At 50.7% G+C, this 26,072-nt stretch overlaps 1 protein-coding gene across 1 annotated transcript in view; it reads left to right on the plus strand.

Moving 5' to 3' along the window:
• The window catches only part of Zmiz1 (zinc finger MIZ-type containing 1), a 212,724-nt gene that overhangs the window by 164,044 nt on the left and 22,608 nt on the right, over window positions 1-26,072 (plus strand). The window contains exon 8 of the mRNA XM_090346671.1: window positions 20,966-21,110. Within this exon, the coding sequence (XP_090202797.1) occupies window positions 20,966-21,110 (145 nt within the window). The remainder of the gene's footprint in view (window positions 1-20,965; window positions 21,111-26,072) is intronic.

The following is a 26,072-nucleotide window of genomic DNA, read 5'->3' on the forward strand; positions in this document are numbered from 1 at the left end:
TTAACTTTTTCAAACTCAAGGCTGGTACCACAGCTCTACTTCTAGCTTTTTGGTGGTTAATTTCAGATAAGCGTCTCCCAGATTTTCCTACCCATGCTGGTTCCCCCCGTCCTCCCCTGCCGCAGGAACCCACAATCCTAGAGATGCTGGTGTGCAGACTTGGACACATCTCAGGGACTGTGTACTGGTGAAGAGAAATAGGAGATGGGATGTTGCCAATGTCACCTGGGTTTCATATTGCGTGTGTACATCATGTGCAGGGGACACAAATGTGTGAATCATATTAGAGGAGCACGTGGGCTCGTCTACACTTGTCTGTGACATGGTGTGTAAATGTTGGTCATTTTCATCCTGGTGGATCTAGAGGGCCCAGGGCTGTCCTTTCCCTCCATTGGGAAGTCCTACCACACTCAGTCCTACTAGACTTTCAGCAGAGCAGACTCAGCTGTCAGGGCTGGCCTCCAGCCCAGAGATTTCTACTAGCATTCATTCACCCAGTTGACCTTGAGATTGTCATCAGTCAGTGCAATCAACTCCCTCTCAGATAAAGTGGGACAAACCCTCTGGATGTAACAGGCTTATTGTTACAACCAGAGTCACAGTGTTGCCTGGTCAGAATGCACTGGGAGTCTTTGAAGGAGACTGGGAAACTAAGGCTGAGTGATCCTAGACCTGGAGGGGGTGCATATGGCCTGTTTCCATCCTCAGGAATACTGCTTGCCTGTCATAGCCCCTGTTTTCTCCATCTGAGCATTGGGCTTCTTTGGAGCCTCCAGTGAAGGACTTGGGGAAGTCTGGATCTCAGCCTCGAAGCCCTCAGGGCGTAATGGGCTGGCCTGGTGTCCTCTCAAGCTGTCCCCAGGTGCTCTCTAAGGATATGTAGCACCTTGTCACCAGCTCCTCAGACTACTCAAGTCACTAGGGTCTTGGAGGACCCTATAGGACCCCTCCTTCACTGGCTTTGCCTGTGAAAACTTAGGATCTAGACAGAAGGATCCTTGTTTGGGCCTGGGACTTGGCTAGGAGGCCCTAAGAGGAAGGATGACACTAAACCCCCAAATGATATTCACCACCTTGGAATCTAGCCTGCCCCAGGTGGATTCCAAATCTGCACTTGTGAACACACCTACAGCACACACACACACACATACACACACACACATTCAACCCTCAACTATGCACAAGCTGAGGTATACACTCTTCTTACGAGTTCATTGTAGTGCACATGCACAAATACATACTTCACCTACAGTCATGAACAAGCACACACATACCTTCGGTGTGTGACAGTACTGGGGCTTGAACTCAGGGCCAAGGTGCTGTCCCTTAGCTTTTTTATTCAAGGCTGATGCTCTGACTCAAGCCACAGCTTCACTTCCAGCTGGTTAAGAGGAGGAGCCAAGAGTGTCCTGAACTTCTCTAGGTTCCAGGCTAGCTTGGAACCACAATTTTCAGATCTCAGCATCCTGAGTAGATAGGATTACAGGTGCGAGCCCCTGGCAAACACAGTTACACTCTTTTATGCCTTCACCCACAGCCAAGCATTCACACATTCACACGTAATAGACCTCACCCTCAAGTCTTCCCTCTCCATTTAGAAAACTTAATTGTAGCTTAAATTCTCGTTTTAAACCAACTTGGTGTTCATGTTGAATAACTATATCACTTGTTTGCATATACTTCAGAAACAAAGTCCCTGGGGGAGAAGTAGTCTATTTTCTTAAGATGGATCCTATAAGTCCAATTAGGAGCAATTGTTCCTCTTATATTCAGGCGTGCCCTGCCGAGCCCCTAATTAGGCAGCCAGGGGTACCCTCTCAGGCCCTAGCATGATTAAGTGGTCTACTGTAGGGCCAGGCTTAGGCAAGTCTAGGACATGTACCCCAAGCGGAGGGGGTGAGGAGTACATCTGAAGGGCTCAGGGAAATAAATTGTCCTTTCCAGCCTCCAATGGGGTTGAGATCATTGCTTTCATCCCAGACCTCACTGCCTCTGGACACAAGCAATCTGCACACTCCAGTGTAAAGGAAACCCCTTAGTCTACATGGCTATAAAAGCCCTCTGAATGCCTGCCTGCTAGTTAGGAATCAATCCATAATGGGGTACAGCCTGCATCTCCCCATTCCCTTTGGAGCATAGCTGAAGCCACCTGCCAAAGTGACCCCAGGGCTAGCTACAGCAGATCTAGTAAACCAGATTTGCACCTGATAACCTTTTGCCATCCTCCTGATTTTTAACACCGTGCCTGTCTCCCTCATGCACTCTTGCTGGAGAGGAGTCTTGCTTGAAAGAACATGTGTGCCCTGCAGCCAAGTTCAGCTCAGAGGTTTGTCTGGGCTGCACACACCAGCTGGTGCCTGCTTGAACTCTGCAGGGCCATTGGCCTCCACCTTAGCATGCTCGGCCCTCTGGTGCTGCATAGTGCCTGCCACTGTCCTATGAGGCATTTTCCCTCCCATTCAGCCCAGGCCTGTGCTCTGCAGCCTCTGGGAGGTTTAGGTTTCCACCCACCAGGTGGGCAGATCCTCGCTTTCCCCAGTGAACAGCGGCCTGGCTCACAATCATGCCCTGCTCCTGCCACCTGGGCCCTCAGTGCCATCTGCCACCCTGTCTCTTGGAGGCAGGTAGGTGGCCTCAGGGCAGGGACAAGGAGAAGGCACAAAGGTTCCAGATAGGGAAGGTACGGGGCTCCCTTCCTGAGGGCAACTAGCGTCCTGTCTGACACCTGGCACCTAGAAAGGATGAGAAGCAGGCATGGTAATGTGGGCATGGGTGTGTAAGGACAAGTCTGTCTAGTGTAGCACCATCTTGTTTCCCTGTGTACGAGCATGTGCACGCCAGTACTGGTACTTGAACTCAGGGCCAGGGCACTGTCCTCAATCTTGTTTGCCCAAGGCTAGCACTCGAGCCACCTGAGCCACGGCTCCATTTTTGGCTTTTTGACGTTTAGTTGGAGGGGAGAGTTGCCTGGCCATTCCTACCGGGGTTGGCTTAGAACCGAGATCCTTAGATAGAGCTCAGCCTTCTGAGTAGCTAGGGTTACAGGCTGGAGCCACTGGTGCCTGACTCCATCTTACTGTGGATGAGGAGTGGGGCCCATGGCAGCGTCTTGATATGTTTCCTAGCTCTTCTTGACTATTTCTGTCCCATCCTGGGCAACCCAGGTCTCCCCCAGTTGTTTCTCTGTGCCACCACATCTCTCTCTCTCTCTCTCTCTCTCTCTCTCTCTCTCTCTCTCTCTCTCTCTCTCTCTCTCTCTCTCTGTCTCTGTCTCTGTCTCTGTCTCTGTCTCTGTCTCTGTCTCTGTCTCTCTCTATCTCCGCCTCTGGTTCTGAGCTCATGGGGGTACTTCTCCATATTTCTTTTTCCCAAGGCTCCAACTCACAAAAATAAATGCTTCTTCTCCCCCCCCCCACCACCGTATTCCCCCACCCCTGCACTCCTCTGATTTAACAAGCATACTGGAAAACAATAGTGATTTCCTCATCGATCATAAACAGAAGTGATTACCATACAATTACAGCCTGAACCATCAGCCTGGATGCAATCACAGAGACGCAGTGTAAATGGGAAGACAATTGCTTGCAGAATTACCCCCAAATTGGTTTAAGTAGCAACAAAGGAGTGTTGGCACTTTGGCATTTTGGGGAGAGCTGGGGGGCGATGCTACTGGTCCTGAGCTCCTGGCTGCCTGTGTTGCCGTTGAGGAGGCAGCTTGCTAGGGAGAGAGCGGCTTGCCACCTTCCCCTACCCTATTATTTTCCCTTCAGTTATTGTTCCTTGCCTATCATGGTGAAGTACATTATAAACTCATTTAGATTAATGGGTGAGTGGCTGAATATACCTTCAGATTGGGTCAGTGAAAGCAAGTGAAAGAACCTTGAGGGAGGAAGGCATTCTGGGGAGCCTGCTTAGATCCCCAATAATCAGCTCCCCACTCCTTTCTCACCTCAAGCTTCTTTAAGTTTCCTCATCCCTCTGGACTCTCCTGGCCTGCCCTCTACTCCTAAGGTCGCCTGTCCACATCTCCCAGGCATGGTCAGGGACCTCTCGTGAAGACAGTGCCCTCCCTTCTTCTCCTGCAGTCCTTCCTAACCACTCAGGCCAGCTGGAGCCCACAGTACCCTTGCCAGGTACCCAGGCAGTAGTCCTGGGAATCACGTTCTGAGAGGGGCCAGCAGGGGATGTGGCCAGCTCCGGTTGACCGGCGTCTGCTCCTTTCCAGCATTTGGTTTGTGAGAAGTGGCCTGCCAGCAGGATGCCTGTGGGTTTGAGAACTGGACTCTTTAGCTCCAGCTGTGCCCACAGGGGGTGCGTTGGCCGTGGGAGGTGATTGCTCTGCATCAGGCCGCTCTGAAGCAGCAGGGGAGAGGAGGGGAGACACTGCCTGCCTGCCACTGGCACACAGATTCCATCACGCCTAGCTGACATGCAGGCTTTGTCCTGTCCCATCTGATCCTCATACAAAGGATTGTGCATGCCTGTGATTTTATTGTAGTTTGTGATTAAAAAGGAAACCTTTCAGGTGAGGTGGCTTGAAGCAGTTCACACAGCCCATAAGTGAGGACTAGGGTTAAGTATATGTTCCTAGATGCTATCCTCCTTCCTTCCCCCTCCCTCCCCATCCCCACCAAACCCATTTGTAGCAGATCCAAGTCTCACCTGGTGTCTGCCTGCCCTGAGACCTAGAACGAGCCTCAGCAAGCACATCCCTGCCCCTTCCACATACCAGCTCTTCCCAAGCAGACAGTTAGACCAAACTGAAGACCAGGGCAAGGACTGGGCTTCCCCAGAACCTGGTGATGAAAGCTATTATGAACACCCCCATCCATTACCAGACTCCCAGTCCTGTGCTTACTAGTGTCCCTGAGGTCTTCCCATGACCTTGGTCACCCTACAGAAGCCTCAGGGCAGTTCTCATAAGGTTGGTGTGACTACCTGACTCCAGGAGGCATTGACTCAGCCTTTGTGAGGTGTCTGGAGCTCTGCACTGGGCACATACCCTGAAGAGCAGTCACTCATCCGCATTGGCCAACACTGCAGCCGGTGGCCCATGGGGACATTGACACTTTTGTAAAAGTGAAATGAAATCTGAACTCAGCTTCTTGATCAGAGGTCAAGTGCTCAATAGCTAGATGAGGCCCCCAATCTTAGTTTTAGGCAGCAGGAATCTAGAACATTCTAGGTGAGTCTAGAAAGTTCTAGAATCCCATGCAGTGCTACATCCCCCATCCTGTTTCCCAGATGTGGTGCTGAGGACTGGGTTGGTAATGGGTTATGCACAAGGTCTCAGCTGGAGGCTATCTGAAACAGCATAGACCCAAGAGCTTACAGGTACAGATTTCATGCAGGGAAGGAGCAAGGATTGGACTTTCTCCCTGGCTAAATTTATGGAGTAGCACAAGTGTATGTGTTGAGGAGATGCTGGAGCGAATGACTAAGTAAATATCTCCTGCTGTAACTTCCGGGCAGACTTGACTCCTCTTGTGATAGAGTTAATGTGGGGTGGGCAGAGCCAGCTGCTGAGGAGTGATAGATGGCCCTTCTCTCTAGATAAATGTGGCAGTCAAGGTAATCGGATTGTGTGTGACGGTCTAATTTGTAGGCGAGGGTAGGAAGCGTCCAGCCACGCTTCGCCCTAGCAGCCCATATTAGTTTAATCAAATGCCCAGTATCTAAATGGCTGGGCCCAAGTGATGGATGGTGTGAGTTTTGTTAAATGCTGTTGCCCTGTCGAGCCAAACTTCTCAAGGCCCCACCAGGCCCTGAGCTCTTTAATTTGTTTCTTCTTGCATGGTTATCTATGCATGGAGCAAGACACAGGGCTGGAGCTCTTCTGTCTTTCAGTGTTTGGTTTTTCATAGAGATAGGAGGCCAGACTGGGGAGCAGAGGCATCGAATCACCTCTTGCCTTTTCTGTGAGACTGTCCTATGTCACTGCACAGCCTAAAGGAAGTCCATCCTTCCAGAAATTGTCTCCCTGTGCTGTGTGGTTTCTGCTTCATGTGACTCATTCTGAGCTAGTTGAATGGTTCTCTTTCTTACTTCCTGATGGTTATGGTACTAGATCTTGAACTGAGAACATTTTTTGCTTGTTAGGCAGGGTCTCTGCCACTTGAGCCATGCCTCCAGCCCTTTCCTTTCCACTTTCCTGTATTTGCATCACAGGAAACTTTTATCTACTCTCCCTTAGGGTTAACGCTAGTTTGTCTTCCTTGAGAGTCTTCTGTGAACTCAAGATGATAAAAGTATTCTCCTGCCATCCCATGTCACCTAGATAATGCATATCCTTGCCCACATACCTTTTTGTTGTTGTTGTTGTTTTGTAAATCTCGATGGTGTGAAGGAGGGATCACACCAGATCCCCAGAGGAAACAAGAACAACCATTTTTCTGTCCTCCAGGAGTGTATTTGTCTTGAAACATAGATTCAAGAGGGAGAAGAGGGGTCCTAGCAGCAGGTAAAGCAGGGCTCTCTATAACTGGAGAGAGGGTGGCTGTGCCCCCCCACTTCCTCTCAGCCCATTTCCCACCTTCTTCCCCGGGTATGGCTCTGGGGCCTGCTCTTGTAGCACATGCCATCCTTGGCATTGGGAATGCCAGTGTGGGGAGTGGAGAGTCAGCTAGTAAGATTTTTTTTTTTTTAACACTAGAAGGTAAGAAGCGCTGGAGGAAATGGGGGGAGGGTCAGATAGAGAGGTGTTAGAACTTATAAAATGGAAAGTCGAGGAAGCCCTGGCTGAGGAGGTGAGGGAATGAACCATGTGGATGTCTAGGCAAAAACAGCCTTCCAGGCAGAAGTTGTCAAGCCCTGATATGATACAACAGTGCTGGAAAGAAAGCCCCAAAGCCACCAGGAGTGATCTTTCCCTAGGAGAGAACTGTGTGACAAGGCTGAAGCTGAAGACCTGCGTTTCATGGACACAGACTGTTTTCTGGCTCCTGTATGTCCCATATTGTGTGCATGCCCCACCTCTTCAAAAGAACATTTCAGAGATAAGAAATGAAAGCCTCAAAACTAGAGATGGCTCAAGTGGTAGAGGGCCAGCCTTGAACAGCAAAGGCCAAGTAAGAAGAACACGAGTCCAGGAGTCCAAGCTCCAGTATCTATACACACACACACACACACACACACACACACACACACGCGCGCGCAAACACACACACAGAAGGGAAGAGAAGGATAAGGTGCAACCACACATACTAACTCTGGCTGATATGACCCCTGCTTTCTATTCCAACCTGTATCCAAAATGTTAGGAGAATGGATTTGAGCCTTTATATAAATAAAAGGTAATTTCAGCCAGGCACCAGAGGTGCACACCTGTAAGCCTAGCTGCTCAGGAGGCTGAGATCTAAGGATCTTAGTGCAAAGCCAGCTGGGCCGGAAAGTTCGTGAGACTCTCTTCTTCAATTAACCACCAAAAGAGCTGGAAGTGGAGCTGTGCTCAAGTGATAAGAGTATCAGCTTTGAGCACAAAAAGTTTAAGGAATGCACCCAGGTCCCGAGTTCAAGACCTATGACCAGCATGCACACAAAAGTAATTCCATTCATTCAAAGAGGATAGAGCTATCCTTTTGACTACTTTTGCTGGTGGCTGTTAGACACATGCTTACCCTGTCTGCATCCCAGAGAGGAGATAAAGTGGGTATCATGGTCCCTGTTTCACAGGCTTGTCCAGAAAGTGAACAGAGAAAATCTCTGCTCAATCTGCAACTGACCTTTCCAAGGACATGTTCCTGTGTGTTCTAGCTCTCCTTTCAGTATATTTGTTTCTGTTGAGGCAGAATCTTACTGTGTAGCTCAGGCTGGCCTTGAATTCACAGTCTTCCTGCGTAACTGCCTTTTGGGTGTAGAATTGAAGGCATGTCCAACCTGCATGGTTTACCAAGCTCTGTTAAAGGCAACAGAGTATATTCTTGTCGTCATATTCTCCATGGCCTCTAGACCCCAACAAGGTCAGGACTGTTTAATGTAGCTCTCCAAGGGGTTGTTGGATTTATCCGGTCTCCTGTGGTAGGGGCAACCACTCTTTACCCCTGTCTGGGCTGCTTGAGCTCCAAGCTTACATAGCTGGTACCCACTCGGGTTTAGGTCAGCTAGCTGGTCATCTGACTCTCAGGCCCCTCCCTCCACATGTTTCCCTCTCTTTCTCTGCATGCCGTGTTTATTTTTTCATAGCCTGTATGAGAGGCAGAAGGCAGAGAGCTGTTTTCCTGCAGTGAGAGAGCAGGCGCTGGATTGGAGAAGGAGGGAGGGAGAGCTACATGGTGATTAAATACTGCAGAGACCCAAACAAATGATGCTTTTCTCTGCCAGCAGCTCTGGAAGAGAAGCAAGGAAATGGCCCTGAGCTGCTGATGGCCCTGGCTGCTGTCTGTTCCCCGATGTACCTGAACTTGTTTCCCAAGAGCCCAGTGGGGTTGCAAGACCCAACTCAGCCCCTGTAGACACTCTGAAGTGGGCCCCCAAGGACCATGAGGTGTAGAACCACACTGCTGTCCCCCAGGCAGCTGGGAAGCTACAGAGGAAATAGGGTTAGAATGGAGCCTAGGAGCTTTCATCAGACCACATGGCCCAAGTGCCCAGAGCAGTGCCGGGCCAAGACAAGTTTTCCAGCCATAGCCATGATCACCTGTCAAGGCAGGTGAAGCAACAGGGGCCCACGCCCACTGGGGCCTCGTGCAAGATCACGGGGCTCATAGCTACTCAGTAAACCGGGACTCCACCCAATCTCGATGACCTGCCCCATAGTCCTTTTCTTGTCCCACGGGCATCTATCTCCAGGGCTTCGAGTGAAGCAGTCGGAGCAGGCCAGCAGAAACCCAAGAGGACATTTGCTGGCCACATGGCTCTTCTGTTTCCCCAAAGTATCCATGCATTCTGCAACAGAAGGGAAAAGGGAAGTGCTGCTCCCTCACAAATGCATTTCACGCAGAAACTGAGCATCTGCCTCCAGCCAGGCTCTGAGCTCACTCCCACCCCTTGGTCCAAAGCAACAGGGAGTGTGTGTGTGTGTGTGTGTGTGCGAGTGTGTGCGTGGGCGTGCATTTGTGCATGCGTGTATGCGTGTGTGCATGTTGTTGATGATGATCTTTAATTTTTTGTTTGTTTTTCTGCCAGTTTGAACTTAAGGTCTGGGCACTATCCTTAGCTTTTTTTTTTTTTGGTCTAAGATTGGGACTCAAACTTGATACATTGAGTCTTGCAGACTTTTCTGCCCAGGCTGGCTTTTGAAGCACGATCCTCAGATCTCAGCTTCCTAAGTAGCAAGGATTACAGGCATGAGCCATCGCACCTGGCAAGAGCAGTCGTTTTTGAGAGGTACATTCATTTGCATTAGCCAACTGGGAACTGGTTAGGAATATATCTTCTTTGGTTCCATTTACTGATGGAGAAGTCTACGAGAGGTAGGGCCCACCACTGGATTCTGAGATTGGGAAAAATGGAGAGAGCCCTAGAGCTCCACATGGTTCAGCCCTGCCCCCGGACTCCCCCATTGAGATGGATTTACCCAGACATCACCCAGCTGTGTGACACCTTGAGTAACAGGTGCACCCAGGAAGCTCTGGCAGTAAATGGAATTCTTATAAACCATTCTCGTTTTCATCACTACGAGGCAACTAGATACTTAAACCCACGGAGAATCGGTTCATCACATAAAGAACCTTCTGCAAATAGAAAAGTATTCACACACACACACACACACATATCTGTGACTGAACAAGTATTTTGAAAGTGGCAGGCGTCCTCCAGAGTATATGGAGACTCCAGGGAAGGAGTGCACCCTGGGGTAGATGAAGCAATAAGGTCATCTGCCTGCCCATCTCCCACTGAGCACGTGGGACATAATAATAGGCTTGTTCAGGTGATTTTTTTAAGATCCTGTCAAATAGCCAAGGCATTTGTGGGAAAACCCATTGGGAACTGACACTGCACATGGCTTGCAGTGCCTTCTGAGCTCCTAGAGCCTGTGTGGTTCTAGGGAGCTGCTGGTATGGAGTCGTGGGTATTCCGGGCCAGGCTGGTTCCATTCTGTAATACTCAGATCTCAGCCTCTTGTGTAGATAGGATTACAGATGTGAGCCACCAACCCCTAGCCTCAATGAGGCTCTTAAAATGGAGCTTTGGGGGGGGGGGGGCAGGAATTTTGCCTAGTGGTAGAATGCTTGCCTAGCATGCACAAAGACGTAGGTTCGATTCCTTGATACCACATATATAGAAAAAGCTGGAAGTGGTTCTGTGGCTCAAGTGGTAGAGCTTTAGTCCTGAGAAAGCCCAAGGACAGTGCTCAGGCCCTGAGTTCAAGCCTCAGGACTGGCAAAAAGAAAAAGAAAGAAATGGAGCTGTGGGTTGAGTGGTAGAGTACCAGCCTTCAGTGAAAAAGCCAAGGGGAAGAGGTGACATTGTCCAAAAAGAGCTTTACCTGACTTATGTATATCATCTTTATAATAACAATTAAAAATTTTTTTAAGCAGAAAGACAGTTTCAAGGCCTTGAGTTAAAGCCCTAGTACACGCACGTGTGCACACACACACATACATACACACACACACACACACACACACACACACACACACACACACACACACACACACACACAGCCAGGATTCTGTGCAGTTCTGGAAAGGATCAGGACTCACTGCAGCCTCTCCTCCTTAGGCTGGGAGGAGGGCACAGCCAGACTGCATTCACCCAGCTGAGAAGTCTCAGGAAAGTAAATTACCCAGGAGAGAAATTGATTCTCATAACCCCTTCTTAGCCCCTCCAGCTTTCCTGGGAGCAAACAATAGGCTATGGTGTTTAGCCCAGGGGAGTTGCCATATGTGCAGAATGGAAAACAGGCTCTCGGGGTGGCTCCTGCTGGAATGAGGCCTGAGCGCAATTGCAGGCTTCTTGGGCAGCTGATGGCCGTGGGCACAGTAGGTGTGGCTTCTTCGACACCTTGCACGCACACCACACTGCGAGTGTTGACCCAAAGAGGCCAGCTAGGAAAACGAATCCTCGCCTCCCTGGGTGGCAGATTTCATCACCGCCCAGAGCTCTGCTTCTGGGCTGTGCTCTGACTGTTGGGGCAATGTCGGATGGGGTGGCCCCGGCAGCCTGCCTAGACATTGGTGCACCTTGACACACTGAGATCTGTCCTGCTGGAACCTGTGCCTCCCAGAACACAGAGCTCACGTACATAGAGACCCCCTGGTCTCAGCCTGTTGTGAAGGCAGGGTCAGGCCTTGGCAAGGGCCCTGAAAGTGGACGCTGTGACTGTGTCCTTCCCTCTTCAAGGCCCCTTCTCTCTCTCTAACATCCTTGTTCTGTTTCTTCTGCTCCTCCTCTCTCTCCAGCACATTTTTTCTGTTCCTCCTTCTCCTTTCTCTTAACAATACTGTAATTTGGACTGAGGGTTTCTGCTTGTTCAGCCAGAGGTGTTCTACCACTTCAGCAATGCCTCTAGCCCTAGTTTTTGCTGGTTATTTTGGAGATGACCTTTTATAGCTGAACAGACTAGCTTAAAACCGGTCTCAGCCTCCAGATTAGTTAGAATTACGTTGTGTTGTTGTTGTTGTTGTTGTTGTTGTTGTTGTTATTTGCCAGTACTGGGGCAAATAATGTCTCCGGGCTGACACTCTACCACTTGAGCCAGTTCTTTTCCTGCTTTTGGCGGTCCATCAGAGATAAGAGTGTCACAAACTTTCTTATCCAGGCTGACTTCACACCCCGATCATCAGATCTCAGCTTCCTGAGTAGCTGGAACAGCAGACATGAGCCCCTGGCACTTGTGTTCTTAATGCTGTGTACTTTTCCTCTGCGATGGACTGTCTGCTGCTCCCATTAAGCAAATGTCCATCTCTGAGATGACAGAAAGCCTAGGCTTAGTCTTGCCTGGCGGGCTTGGGAGGGTCTATGGAAGCAGCAGTGTGAGCCACTGGCTCCCAAGGCCCGGCTTCTTGCCAGCTGCTCTCTGCCAACCAAACGCTGCATGTTGGCCCCTGTCCCAGTCCAGGCCCATCCGCAGGCCACAGCACTTTGGGGACAGTGCTGAGGTGGGATCCCCTAGAAGGAAGGGACCTTTTTTTTTTCTGATGGGAACAGTGCCCAGGGTATCTTGGCATTTGAGCCTGAATTGTTCAGGCATGCCCAGGTGGAAGTGTGAGGTGGGCAGGGCACTTGTCAAGCCGAGATTTTCTTGAGGCTCCCAGACAGGCTCCGCTCAGTGAAGAAAGGCCAAACCGGTTTGGGAAATCAACCCAGTGGGCTCAGAGGTCCTCCAGAGTTCAGTTCCCAAGAAGCGTTCACACGCCTGGAGCCCTCCCAGAGAGAGGGTGAAGCAAGCAGCCATGTTCCAGGGCTAGAGCTGGCCTGAGGCTGAACCGCAGCATCAGAATAGACAGGCCCTTCCCAACCTGGGGAGCCGGCAGAGCCCGGGGACAGGCTGTGAGTCGCCATGCTTGTCCCAGGCAGCTGTTCCCCCGAGCTGCAGGGGTGACAAAGATAGGTTTCCAGACCAGCAGATGGTCTGCCTTCTCACCTCACCACACCTGCTGGTGAGCAGGATACAGGAATGATCTAGAAAAGGCAGAAACACTTCACAGGACCACAAGCTGCTAAGGGTGAGCTGAGAAACAGCACAGTCATTCTGTCAGGAGCTAGTTCTCTCCCCCCACCCTGGCTCACGTGACATTCCCTATGACCGGTTCCTTGTCTAAGAACACAAAGTGGTCCTGTTGCCCATGGAAAGTTGGTATCAGAGCGGGGAAAGAAGCCAGGATGGCACTGAGCTATCTACTGCTGACTGTCTACTCTCCAATGCCATGTCACAGATTGGGGACACAGGCGGGAAGCAGAGCCACCTCCCTCTTCCCCTTCTTCCGGTATGCACAGGATCACCTTCAGGCATGCCCCAAAGGGGACACTTGTGAGGTGTGAGTGAGATAAGATAGTGCCCAATGACTGGACAAGTGAAAGATTGTCTGTGGTCTCACGTGGTCTGTCCGTCCTACAGCTGTACCCCTGTAGCCCTGGCCCAAGACGACACTGACATTTAGTGACCTCAGAGCCCATAGTGGCTAGTGCTCCTGTCATGCACTTCCTGTGTTGTTTCCTCCCAGGAGGGGGACAGGGGACAGTGCCACGAACGAGAGGGGAGAGGCAGGGCCTTTGCTCCATTACTGGGGGTGCCTGTCAGTGAAGGGGCTTCGGGGGGCCCAGAGCAGGATGCACGGGGAAAGGGAAAATCTGAGGAGGGGGTCTCACCAGTGCCCACAGTCCAGATCTCCCTGTGCTTTTGAGTCTAGGGTGGGCAGCTGTTGGGGCGAGCATGTAGTACCTGGGGTCTAGGTTAACAGATGATGTGGGTAATTGGGGTGGGGGCACTGCTTGCCAGTCAGAGTGAAGGAAGATGTCAGGCTGGCTTTTTGAGTATTTGGGGGAATCTTCAGGGAGTCAGAGACAAGACTGACAGGGACTGGGCAGGGTTCTGTTTTCTATTTCTGTGGAGCACCTGAGTATTACAGGGCTTGGAGCTGAGGCTGTCCATTGACCAAGCATTTCATGTGTGAGCCTGTTTAATGCTCTTTAATTTTTATTTTTTTGGTCGGTCATGAAGTTTGAAGGAGGGGCTAGGATTCCAGGAGTAAGCCACCAGGGCCCCAGCCTGTTTTAGACTCTTATGAGGAAAGTAACATTGACTGTCCCCATTTGACAGAGGGAACACCGAAGCTCAGAGAAATTAAGGAACACAGCCAGCCAGGCGCACACAGCTGCTATACTGTCAAGCTAAGCTTTGACCCAGGCGCCCTGGCTCCAGCCTGCTTGTGGCCCACACTGCCGCCTCCTGGAAGCAGGATGTTGTCAGCATTTTGTTGCTTTCTATGTTCTCAGAGGGGTCTTTAGCCTCAGACTTGCCACCTCATGTGTGAGTAAAGCTCAAGCCTATCCTTTGTCTCAGGGGGCTTCACACAGAGGGATTCTGCTCCCTGTCCCGTTATGTAGATAGGATGAAGAGATAAGTTCAGGATATGTCATCTCAAACTCAATGGATGTCTCCTCCCCCAGTCCCCTCTCAGGCTTAAACTCAGGATCTTGCAGTGTGTGTGTGTGTGTGTGTGTGTGTGTGTGCGCGCGCGCGTGCATGTGCGTGCATGTGTGTGCGTGTGTGTGCGTGTGTGTGTGTGTGTGTGCATGCGCGCCGGTCCTAATCCTAGGGCTTGAACTCAGAGTATGGGCACTGTCCCTGAGCTTTTATATTCAAGGCTGATGTTCTGCCATTTGAGCCACAGCTCTACTTCTAGACCTGTAGTAGTTAATTAGGGCTTTGTAGTCTTAGAGCTTTGGATTTGTCTTCATGGGTTGACTTCGAACTAAGTCCTCAGATCTCACATTTCTTTCTTTCTTTTTTTTTTTTTTGCCAGTCCTGGGCTTAAGCTCAGGGACTGAGGACTGTCCTTGGATTTTTTTCTCAAGGCTAGAACTCTACCACTTGAGCCTTAGCACCACTTCTGGCCTTTTCTAAGTACATGGTACCATGGAATTGAACCTGGGTCTTTGTGCATGTTAGGCAAGCACTCTACCACTAGGCCGAACTCCCAGCCCAAGATCTCACATTTCTGAGTAGCTAGGATTACAGACCTGAGCCACCCCTTTTCTGTGTACTGGTCTGGAGTCTTAGATCAGGCACAGGCAGGAAACTTGCTGCCTTTAACTCCCTGAAGCGCCAACAATGGGGAAATGGAAGTTCAGAGGGCAGGAGAATGTAAAACCTGCTCTCAGAAGGGACAAGAAGGCCGTGTTCTTGGCTGGAGAAGGAATGCGAATGGACACCAAAAAAAAAAAAAATTCCTTAATCCAAGCTCCAACACCAGCCTCCTTGGTGGGGAGACACAGGCTGGAGGTAGAGTCCTAGGTTACTTGCTTAACAGGTAAACTGCTCACCTTTATTCTACTACCATCGTGGCTGTGTGTGTCATCAAGTGGATTACTCAATACTATGGCAGGCTTTAGTTGGTGACAACACCAGTCTCTGGACATCCTGTTAGGATTCCATTCAGATGTGTTGCTCTTAAAGAAGACATACCCACCCGTGGCCCAGGTTTCAGTGTGCTCAGTGTCTCCCCATCCTCTCCTCATACTAGGTGTTTTCTGCCTGTGACTCTTGGTGACAAGTTAGTCATGTGTTGGCTTCATAGCATGTGCTCAACCTTGAACTGGGTGCTGGGGTTGTGGAAAGCCCCCCTCCCAATCCCACCATGGCCTCTGGGGAGATGCTCCTGAGCCCTGGGACAAGCCCTGGCTAGCCTAACTCATGGCTCCTGTCTGTCTCCATCAACATCTCCTGTCCACCACAGGTAACCAGAATGCATTTAGGGGAAAAATCCCTCTGGCTGCCATGTGACTGGGTGGGGTGGCAGGGGAGAAAGACAAATGGTGGGATAGTGCTGTTGTGATTACAAGTGTCCAGACTGGCACAGGATGCTTGGATGCCAGAAGGCAAAATGCAAGTGAACTAGGCTGCAAGGACACATGACATGCAGTAATCAGTCGGTGGGTAGCACAAGGCAGGAGTCCATCTTGAGAAAGTGGCTGCAAGTGCTCCCAGACCTCTTCTGGGAAGAAGAATTTGGTACATATCTTGGGGGGAAGGAGAGGCAGGAAGGGGCTCAGCATGAGGATCTAGCTCTCCTGTCCCTGGTACAGCATGCGAGAGGCCTTGGTCAGATCTCTCGTTTCATCTGGCTGTCCCAGGAGGTGCATCTGGAATGTATCATTAGTGTTTTGTTTTATTGAAAGTGAACTCTACTTGTATCCATCCAGAGATTCTGCCTACCCTCTCCCCTTCCCAGGGTATGATTGGAGGGAAAAGAGGCAGCCCTCTGCCCTGAAGACCTCTTCCTCACCATTTCAGGGTCTTCCCGTCCCAGGGACCTCCTGAGTCTCAGAACCCCTCCCTCCCTTTGGGACACACGCACACACACACACACACACACACACACACACACACACACACACACACACGAACACAGGCCTCCGCTCCTTATTATCCTTCTCACCATGAGTTGGTCCTCAATATGCCTTTGTTTCATTCTGTGTGTGGTCTGCCATCTGCACCATGTTGGACAAAGCTCCTGTCATCCTTGTTCCCAGATTTGAAGCACAATGAGCACCCCACAGCTCTCTGTTCACACCTTCCCAGGGAACTTCTGTTGCTCTGTGGCACTGTAGCTGCCCCTGGTTTCTTGTTCCTTGGCAAACTTGAGCCCAGTGTGAAAAGGACCAACCTATCCTACGTGGCCAGAGAAGCTTGTTTGTTCCCTTAGATGTCTGGCCCAGCCTCTGCCTGAATAAATCCATCGTGGGCACACCTGGGGATCTCTAGGCCTGTCCTACTGTTACCTCTAGTTTCCCTTTTATTTTTCCTCTGTCCAAAGGCTATTAGGGGTGGCCCTTTTGAATGTGAGGTGCGTTCCTGGAAAGATCCTGGCGGGATGGGAGGGACCTTGCTCTCCCTTGGTGACCTCCCTCTTCCTCACTACCCTCTCAGACCTATTTTTCTGGGTACCCCTGTCCTTAGACCCTTCATCTTCCATTTCCATTCTCACTGCGGTTGTGCAGTTACAGGAGCCGGCATGTGTGCACACCACCTCCTTGCAGGGCCACAAGTGCCTTTTCTCCACCTGGAGAGACAGCTGCTTTTGCATGGGGGAACTGCCTTTTTGCCTTGCAGTCTGAGCGAGGTAACCGGTTGTCTAGGAAGATAACTAAGTAACCTAGATAACTAGATAAGCCACCTGCGTGACCCCTTATGGACCGCTGCTCACGCATACCTAGGACATCTGTCTCTCTTCTGGGATCAAAAATGGACAGCCAAGCCAAGGTCCTGCAGCCCTCCTCATGGTCCCTCTACCAAGGGCACAGATGCAAATTGCCATCCATTGTAGTAGCAGGCAGGTAACACTGATCCGGGGACTGCAGTGCCTCAGGGTGATGACTCAGTCCGCACTTACACCTACCCGGTGACAGGCTTGGCATGCTGTCTTGAGAGGCTTAGACCAGAGGAGGGGAGCCCACCCTAGCCTAGTTCACTCCACTGCAGGCTCTCTGCGCACAGGAGCTCAGCAGTTGTTGGTGAGTTGAATCCTGGGTGAGCTGTCAGACATGTTGGCACCTATGGTGGAAGTGGTTTAGGTGTCTGGAGCCTGGTGACAGAGACACCGGCTAAGAGGGGTGGAGATCGCAGTGAATCATTTTGGAAGCGTTGGGCTGTTGGTATTTGTGTGCTCCACACCTCTGCCAATTGTGCTGAGAAGTTTGGAGAGCACTTGGAAAATCTGGGCTGAGGCTCAGGGCCGAAGGATGGAGTCCTTCAGATTGTACCCCTGCTGCCACCCTGGGTTCTGTCTATGGACACAGTGAGGTGTCTGATGTGCTGGTGAGGACTGAGGACAGGACTTAGTGAGAAGCCTGAGAGACCAGATTCCTGTGGCTCCACCCAGCTTGTTTGTGTTGCACAAGGCCTGCCATAGGAGGTTGGAGCTGGGGGGTAGAGAGAAACTCTCCAGGGGCCACCTCTCCACACCTGGGCACTGCATAGAGGAGATGAGTTTGTACCCTCCTGGGAAGGCCAGGGTCTGTTACAGATCCTGCCTGAACTGAGGAGACTGTAGCTGTTGTCATCTGCCTGGTCTCACCCTTCAACCCCTTTCCAACTTCCAACCCTGGCTGAGACAGATCTGTGCTTTTCAGTTCCCCAGAGGCAGAGGGACCCCTCCCCCCCTTCCATGCCTCTAATTGGGAGGAGTCCAGAAGGGACATGGTAAACCTGAAGTGCCTGTCCTTGGCCAGTCCACAGCTTTAGAGCATCTTCCTTGAAAAACACTCAGCTCCTAGAGGGTACAGCTTTAGATCTTAGTGGTTCTATGGCCAGTGGTATATATAGCTTTGGCCACAAGTGCACCAGGCAGGGAGCCAAACATCCTCTGTCCATCAGAGAGATGGTCACACTGCTGGGGCTTCCCTGGGGCCAAGCAAGTGCTCTTTGTAAGAAGAGGAAAAAAAGAGATGGGGCACTGATGGCTGTAACCCTAGCTACTTAGGAGGCTAAGATCTGGGGAGACCTAGTTTGAAGCCAGCCTAGGCAGACAGATCTATGGAATTCTTTATTACCAATGAACCTTAAAAAGCTAAAAGTAGAGGTGTGGCTCAAATGGTAGAGCACCAGCCTTGAGTGAAAAAGCTGAGTGAGTCCCTGAGTCCAGGCCCCAGTATCAGAACATGCATATACACACACACAAGGGGCTCTCAGGACAAGGTGAGGGCCAGCACGTTGGCTGTCTAGGGGATAGAAGAGACCCTGTTGACTCCAGCTGTTTCAAAGAGAGGTCCAAGCCAGGACTGACACCACCCTCTCACCACTGGGTACATTGCTGACCCCCACCCCGCCCCAGCCTTTGTGCAGTCCCTACCTGCCTCTGCCTTGACCTGTCAGGCTCCAGAGCATGCTGCCCAGGTTCTCCTTTTTTGGGGGGAGGGGGGGACTTCCAGTTCCCTCTTGTTGTCAGTCATCAACATTTGCCTCCCCACAGTTCCTGTTGATCTGGGCCACGGTGACAGCCTACTCTGTACCCACTTACTGTCCAGGGGTCTAGGAGGGGAGGAAACTGACATGCAGCCTCTGCAAGTAGCCAGCCTCTCTGCTGAGGGGGTAGAGGGCAGAAGCAGCCCTCCCTCACTGTCCCACGTGCCCTTTCGGTTGCAAGAATGCAGTCTTCAAGGTGTGTGAAGTAGTTGTGGCTGCCTAACACACACACACACACACACACACGCACGCACACACACCATGTCTGCTTGTAGCATGTCAGGCCCCTGTGACTAGGCTCTGCACAAAAGCTTGCCTCTGCCTTAATTCCCTCTCCAGATAGCACTCCGCTAGCGACAGGAAGAAAAGGGGCACCCTTGGCCAAGCAGGTGGCCGGTGAAGGGGAAGGAAAGCCCTAGCCCCTTAGTGTGGTGTGCATGCTTTCCCTCAGAGAGAGCAAGGCTAGGAAGACGCGGTGGGCCGCACCATCTGCAGTCCTTTGTGCTGGCTGGCGGTGAACGTCCTGGCGCTGTGATCAGGCTGCCTCGTGCTTGGCATGCAAATGAGTTCCCAGATGCCCAGTGCCCCCACACAAGGAACGTAACGAGGGGCCTGGAGAAGAATGGAGCAATCTGGAAATGCACTTCTGTTTGTTCCAGCCTCATTGAATAGGCAGCTTTCCCTCTAGCCACAGCAGATGTGTGCTGGGCACCACTGGAGGAGCCTTGCCAGTTTCTGAGCATGTGAGAGGCGAGGGGAAGGACCTCTCCTCCTTCACACTTTCTTCCCTGTGTGATGGCAGCCAGGGCACCCGCACAGATGGAGCAGGGGCCCACATGAAATCCTTTAAAATTCACCCCAGCTGGGCAGCCATGGCTCATGCCTGTAATCCTAGCTACTCAGGAGGCTTGGATCTGAGGATTGCAGTTAGACCAGCCCAGGCAAGAAATTCTGTGAGACTCTTACCTTCAATTAACTAGCAGAGAGCCACAAGTGGAGCTGTGGCTCAAGTGGCAGAGTGCCAACCTTGAGCAAAAAAGCTACAGAACAGCTTCCAGACCCTGAGTTCAGGTCCCAGTAGTATCTGCGTACTTATGTGTACACACACATTCACACACGCACAAATGGGGGAGCAAATTTGCATGCACACTGAAGACCTTGAAGAGAAGGGATGGGCTTATTTCCAGGGACTCAGCAAGAGGAGATAATGAGCTGAAGTGGGGTTCCCAGGATGTCTCTCTCAGTGTTCTCATCTGCCCCTTCTCACAGTCAGGAGGGCACAGCAAGGAGGTGACACCTCTTTACCTCCAAACACGTTGAGGCCCAGAAGGGGTCTGTGAGCAGCTTACAGTCACACAGCTGTGAATGGAGCCCAGGCTGAGAGACTCGCTGATCTATACAATGCTTTTTGGCCTCTGGCAACCACATTGGGACAGTGAAGGATGAAAGAAAATCACCTTCTCCACCCCTTCCCCATTATCAGTTTATTCAAAGCTCACTCAGCCTGGACATCAGCCTGGCTTGTGCCTATTCCCATGTGTGGTGGCTGTGGCAGTCTCTCCCATAACCCTCTACCCCCCTCCACTCTGAAACATCCTTCCTTTCCTAATGCCCAGCAGTGCAGTGACCAGCAGTGGGTTTGGTGAGAAGGCAGGTACTATGTGTGTTTCGGGTGGGAGTCTCGGGGTCAAGGAGGTTCCCTAAAGACACTCCTGGTTGTGCACACAGGCTTAACGTATCCACGGGGAGAAGCCAGGTAGAGCTGTTCAAAGTGCACATTGGGGAAAGAATTCCTTAAAAGTCCAAAAGAGAGGGCCAGGAGTTTGGCCTAGTGGTAGAGTGTTTGCCTAGCATGCACAAAGACCCAGGTTCGACTCCTCAGTACCACATACATAGAAAAAAGCCAGGAGTGGTGCTGTGGCCCAAGAGGTCTAGCCTTGAGAAAGTCCAAGGACAGTGCTCAGGCCCTGAGCCCAAGCCCAGGGACTGGCAAAAAAAAAAAAAAAAAAGTCCAAAGGGGAGTTGGAGGAAGTTGAGTCCCAGTCTGAGGAGACATGTCTGAAGGTAGTGCCTACCTGCCCTGAACATGAAGTGTTACCATTCTCCTGTCCTCTCCCATCCCTCCTTGGCTCCATCTCTGACCACATCTTCACTGTCTGGACTCCATAGTGCTTCTCAGTGTGGTTGTCAGTAAACGCTGTCCCCTCCGACTAACCTTTAGCAATGGATGTTTTGGAATCCTTCGTGGGGGAGTGGGGGTGTTAGTCTCCTTTCACGGAGGAAAACGCTGCTTACTGAATCCTGGGAGCCAAGCTGGCATCACCCAGTGTGGGAAGGGTGTGGTGGAAGCTGGATGATAGCCAGGATGCCCACTGACCACCCTGTCCTTCCTTACAGCCCTGCTGTCCTCCTGGTGTGAGGAGCTTGGCCGCCTGCTGCTGCTCCGACATCAGAAGAGCCGTCAGAGCGACCCCCCTGGGAAACTCCCCATGCAGCCCCCCCTCAACTCCATGAGCTCCATGAAACCCACTCTGTCGCACAGGTGAGTGGGCAGGTGCCTCCCTGTGCAGATGCACAGGTCTCCCTGGGAATCCCCCAGCCCCGGGATGTAAGAACTGGGGTCTGGGGCAGGGCCTCTGAGCAACTGGGAGACTCTCAGGTCTTCAGAGAGGCACTTGTTTTTCCTTTCCTCTTTTCTTAATTAAAAATAAAAATCTCCATAGTGAATGAATGCTGTTTTGAGCTGGATGTAATGATACATGCTTATAATCCTAGCTACAGAGGAATTTGAGGCCAGCCTGGGCTATATAGCAAGATGGAAAAACATATAGAAAGGAAGGAAAGGAGGGGGTGGGAATGAAAAGGAAAGGGCAAAAATAGGAAGAGAGCAGTACTCCCCAACCCCCACCGGCCAAGTCCTTCCCTAGGGGACTGTCTCTCCTTCAAAGTATCAGGTAGAATATTGGGAGCCATGAACCAGGACCTTTCTGACTCTTTCCTGAGCAGACTTAGGAAAAATCAAGAAAACCGAGAGCAGGCAGGATGTCAGAAGGGTCTTGGGACTGGTGGTGTCACCCTAATGGAGGAACACAACCCAGCCTACACCCATCGCAATGAAGCCATATGAGCCTGGGCCAGATCTGCCAAAAGACTGGAATCCTGGGTAGGAACACGCTTATTTTAGGCCTCTGGGCACCTAGACGCTGGCCAGGCTGCTCTGCACTAGCCACACATGAGCCCGTGGCCAGGATTAGTTCTTTCCCCCAGTTAATTATTTGGAGGGCACCTTGCTGAGCCTGGCTGCTCTCTGCAGCCCTCTGCAGGCTGACCTGGGAACAGCGGGGCTTGTCATACTGTCTGCATTCCCTGGGCGCACCCTGCTAATGAACAGGGAGAACATTTGCAGTCTGATCGGCTCTCATTATCCCTCCCGATCGAGGAACTGGTGGCCCAGAGCACACTGCATGCAGAACTAGGAGCTCCATCATCCACGCTTATAAATTGAATTAGAGGCTTGTTGACTGTGAACTAGAGAAGGCTTTGGTTCACTCATTAGGGCTAGTGTCCCCTGCCTGGACAGCATCACCCCAACCAAGCCCACCCCAACTAATAGTCACAGCTACCTCCGCCCTGTGCCAGTATTCCTGTGGATTGGGAGATGGCCAATGGCCTGTGCAGAGTTTGGTGGAATGTTTACTATTGGGGGATTGCTGCCTAATGATTCTTCTAATAAGTAGCTGCTTCTCCTAAGCACTGCAACAGCAAAAACACCCTTACATATTCAGAGGAATTGAGTGGTATCACTCCTAGACTTAAGAACCAAGACTTTGGAGGAGCAAACACCACACACACACCGTTCGTTTCCCTTCACCTCAATCAGGTTAAAAGCTGTAGGCTATTTCTAGCGCTGAGCACGGGCAACAGATGATGTCATCTCATCAACATGGCTGGGCAGTGCTCTTGGTGTGATACTTTAGGTTCACCATTCTGACCCAGCCATCATCTCTCCAGAATCATCCAGCCTGTCATCTGCTCTTGTCACATCCTGCCTCACCTTCTTTACCCGGAGTCATTTTGCTCAGGTTGATGATGTTGGGCCAGTGTTCTCACTATAGACCTGTCTCAGATTTGCTTGGCCATGATCATTTGGGCCAGAGAGTGCCATATCTGGACCACAGCCACCCCTTTACTGGGTCTTCATTGAGTTGAGCTCATCAGGAATGAGATGACTCTATCCTGGAGCTGGGCAGAGATGCAGAATATCTCCACTCTAGAAAAACTCAGTCTGGCCAGTGGAGAAGTAAGTCACTGGGCAAAACTGGGAACTTGCTGATGAAGGCCTGGTTAGAGGCAGCCTGGGGCTGGATTCCAGAGGAGAAAACAGGCCAGGACCCTTCTCAAGGATGAGGGGTCTTGACTAGCAAAGACTTGAGCTGGAAATGGCCACATGGGCTCTATAACTTCACGATGGCTTTATAAGAGATGGGCAGCAGCCCCCCCCCCACACACACACGTGGACATACGTTCGCGCACACACACAAGATCAGCTCTTGATAGACAGTGCAAAACAACTTGGCAGGGAGCTTGAAGATCCATCTGGCATTTGTTCTGTGGCCTTCAGTGGTTGGCCAGAACTTAAACTCAGGGTCTTATATTTTCCCTTCGATTTTCCGCTCAAGACTTATGCTCCACCACTTGAGCCACACCTCCACTTTTGGATTTTTGCTGGTTAATTGGCGATGAGAGCCTCATGGACTTCTTTGTCCAAGCTGGCATCCAGCTGTGATGTATACCTACTGTATATAGCTAAGATTATAGGCATAAATCACTACAGCCTGGCTCTGTCAAGCTTTTAATGAGTGGTTAAAACAGTCATGTATGATTAGTACGTTATCTGTATGCAAATTAGCATTGCAAAGGTAATTAGGAGCCTACTAAATCTTGTTTGTGCTGTTAATTTGATTACAAAGGCTCAAGATCAGAGGCTACCTTCCTCTTCCAGGTGTGAGGATCATCACCTCAGTTGTCTTTCAGCTGGGCAAAATGAGCAGTGTCTCAACCTCTCTGTGCCTGTTTCCTCATCCATAGAGGGAATAACATTAAGAGCCGGACCAGAATGCATATTGCAGGAGCCCCGTGGACTCTCTGTTTACCCCTGCAGCCCAGGCTACTCTCTAGCCCTCAGAGCCTAGTACCATCTAGTATGTGTTCATTTGGCCAGCCGAGAGAGAAGGTCAATCAAAACCAGCTGCCATCTTCTCCCTGATCTTCGCAGCCGTTTTTAGCTCTTTTCTGTGGCGATGCGCCAAAAGCTCAGTTTGTAGTAGACCCTTTTTGCCCAAGAAATGTTAAGAAAAAATGTTAAAGGGGGAAAAAAAAAGGAAAGAAAAACACAGAAAAGAAAATGGAAAGAGCCACACATCTAACTCCATCCATCTGCTCCAGATTGCTAAGATGTAAGGAGCTTTTCCCTTTCTGCGTTCTCCTTGGAAAATTTTCACACCCTCTCCTGTGCGGGAAGTGCGCATGTCCCTTCTGGGTTCCACAGAGGTGAGGAAGCCAGCCCTGGTAATTGTGATGATGGAGAATGCTGTTAATGGCTCCCTGAAATTAAAAGAGACCAGGCGCTTCAGCTTCTCACTGGCTTAACCTTTCATTAGCCGCCGATGTACAGCCTGGCCCACAGCCCCACCCATAGAGCTGGATTGGGGAAATTAATTAGGTTCTGACAGCGCCCATAGTGGGAACTGCTTGCTTCTCCCAAATAAAACAGCTGCCACAAGTGCCAGGCAAGAAATAGCCCACCTCTCCCTCCCCTTCTCTGCCTTCTGGGGATGCCAGTGTAGACACTGACTCCAGAGGTGGGAGGTAGGGGGTGGGGTAGGGGCAGAGCTAGGAATCACCTCCTTTATCCCTGGGCTAGCTTATTTTCTTGCATTCAGGAAACCAACCTCAATCACTGTGGAGCTGGCACACAGACATGTAAACCATGTAGGGTATTCACCACAGGAAGAGCTCTATATGAAATAGATGCCTGCCAGGCCGGGCACCAGTAAGTGGTTCACGCCTGTGAATCCTAGTTACTTGGGAGATTGAGGTCTGAGGATCAACCCACAGGAAAGCCTGTGAGACTCCTCGATTTCCAATGAAGCCTCAGAAAGCCGAGAACGAAGCTATGGCTCAAATGATAAGAGTGGTAGCCTTGAGCAGAAAAGCTAAAAGATGATACCCAGGTTCTGAGTTCAAGCCTCAGTACTGCTACAAGAAAAAAATAAAGATATAAAATATGCTCGGCAAACAGAAAAATACCCTTGGTTCTGCTAGGACGATCATCAAAGGGATTATGCAGCTAGGCTTAGAAGTATGGGTAGGAGTTCACCAGCTGGAGAGAGGCAGGCAAACAGGAAAGTCTCAGAGCTTGGAAAGCACATTCTCTTCAGTTAACAGTCAGGAATCACTGGTACGAGTCCTTCCTATTAGGTGAGTAAGTCCTCAAAGGACAACACCTTCATGTGACTGGGGGAGCACACACCATGGCTGTGCTAGAGAAATAAGAGTGAGAATGAATGCCTGTCTGGCAAATACCACACTGGTCTTGGCTTGAGTTCTCTCACATTTCATCCTATGGCAGTGTTTAGATGAGGAGGCTGAAGCTGTCAGTGGCAGAGCCAACAAGCTCCAGATCCTATAAGTGACCTGTAATCCTGCAAAATTTCAAAATGTTATACTGAAAAATAATCTTCCAGGCTGGGAGTATGGCTTAGTGGTAGTTGCTTGCCTAACATGCAGGAAGCCCTGTGTTTGATTCCTCAATACCATAAACAGAGGCTGTGGCTCAAATGGTAGAGCACTAGCCTTGACCACAGAGAAGCACAGGTACAGAGCCCAGGCCCTGAGTTCAAGCCACAAAATAATAATAATAATAATAATAATAATAATTTCCAATCCCTGGCTCCCTTTCAGCTGAGCCACCCAAGGCTAAGGGAAGTGATTTCCTATGTAAAGCATCTTCTCAGGGGATGGATGCTGTTTGAATTTTCTCTGCTGTCTGTGAGGCCCAACTTTGAATTGCCCCTGTCCCTTTATGCTAAAAGGCACCACCACCACCCACACACATACATACATACCCCACAATGACTTTCTTGAGAAAACCAGGGATGGTGTAGCCCCCTTTGGGGGTCACTGTCAGAGCATGATAATACCAGTAGCCAGCTCTCACTGCAGCCCCTGGGGGGTGGTCTGTGATCACACCCACTTTGCAGATGAGGACCCTGACACTGCTTATAGGAAGGGGAACAAGCTAACTCTCTGTTCTACCTGGAGAGCTGGGATCATTGCCCTTCCCTGGGCCCCAAGGCCCAAGTGGCCACAGATACTGCAGGTATTGGGCAATCAGGCTTTGTGAGTGGACATACAGTTTATTCTCAGCATCCCCCTGGAGCAGTGGCCTTTTCCTGGGTACCTTTTTGTGTTCAGCCTCTCAGGCCTCTCAGTATGTAAGAAC

Source organism: Megascapheus bottae, chromosome 15, assembly GCF_031878675.1.
Source record: "Megascapheus bottae isolate mThoBot1 chromosome 15, mThoBot2.hap1, whole genome shotgun sequence".
Classification (NCBI taxonomy): domain Eukaryota; kingdom Metazoa; phylum Chordata; class Mammalia; order Rodentia; family Geomyidae; genus Megascapheus; species Megascapheus bottae.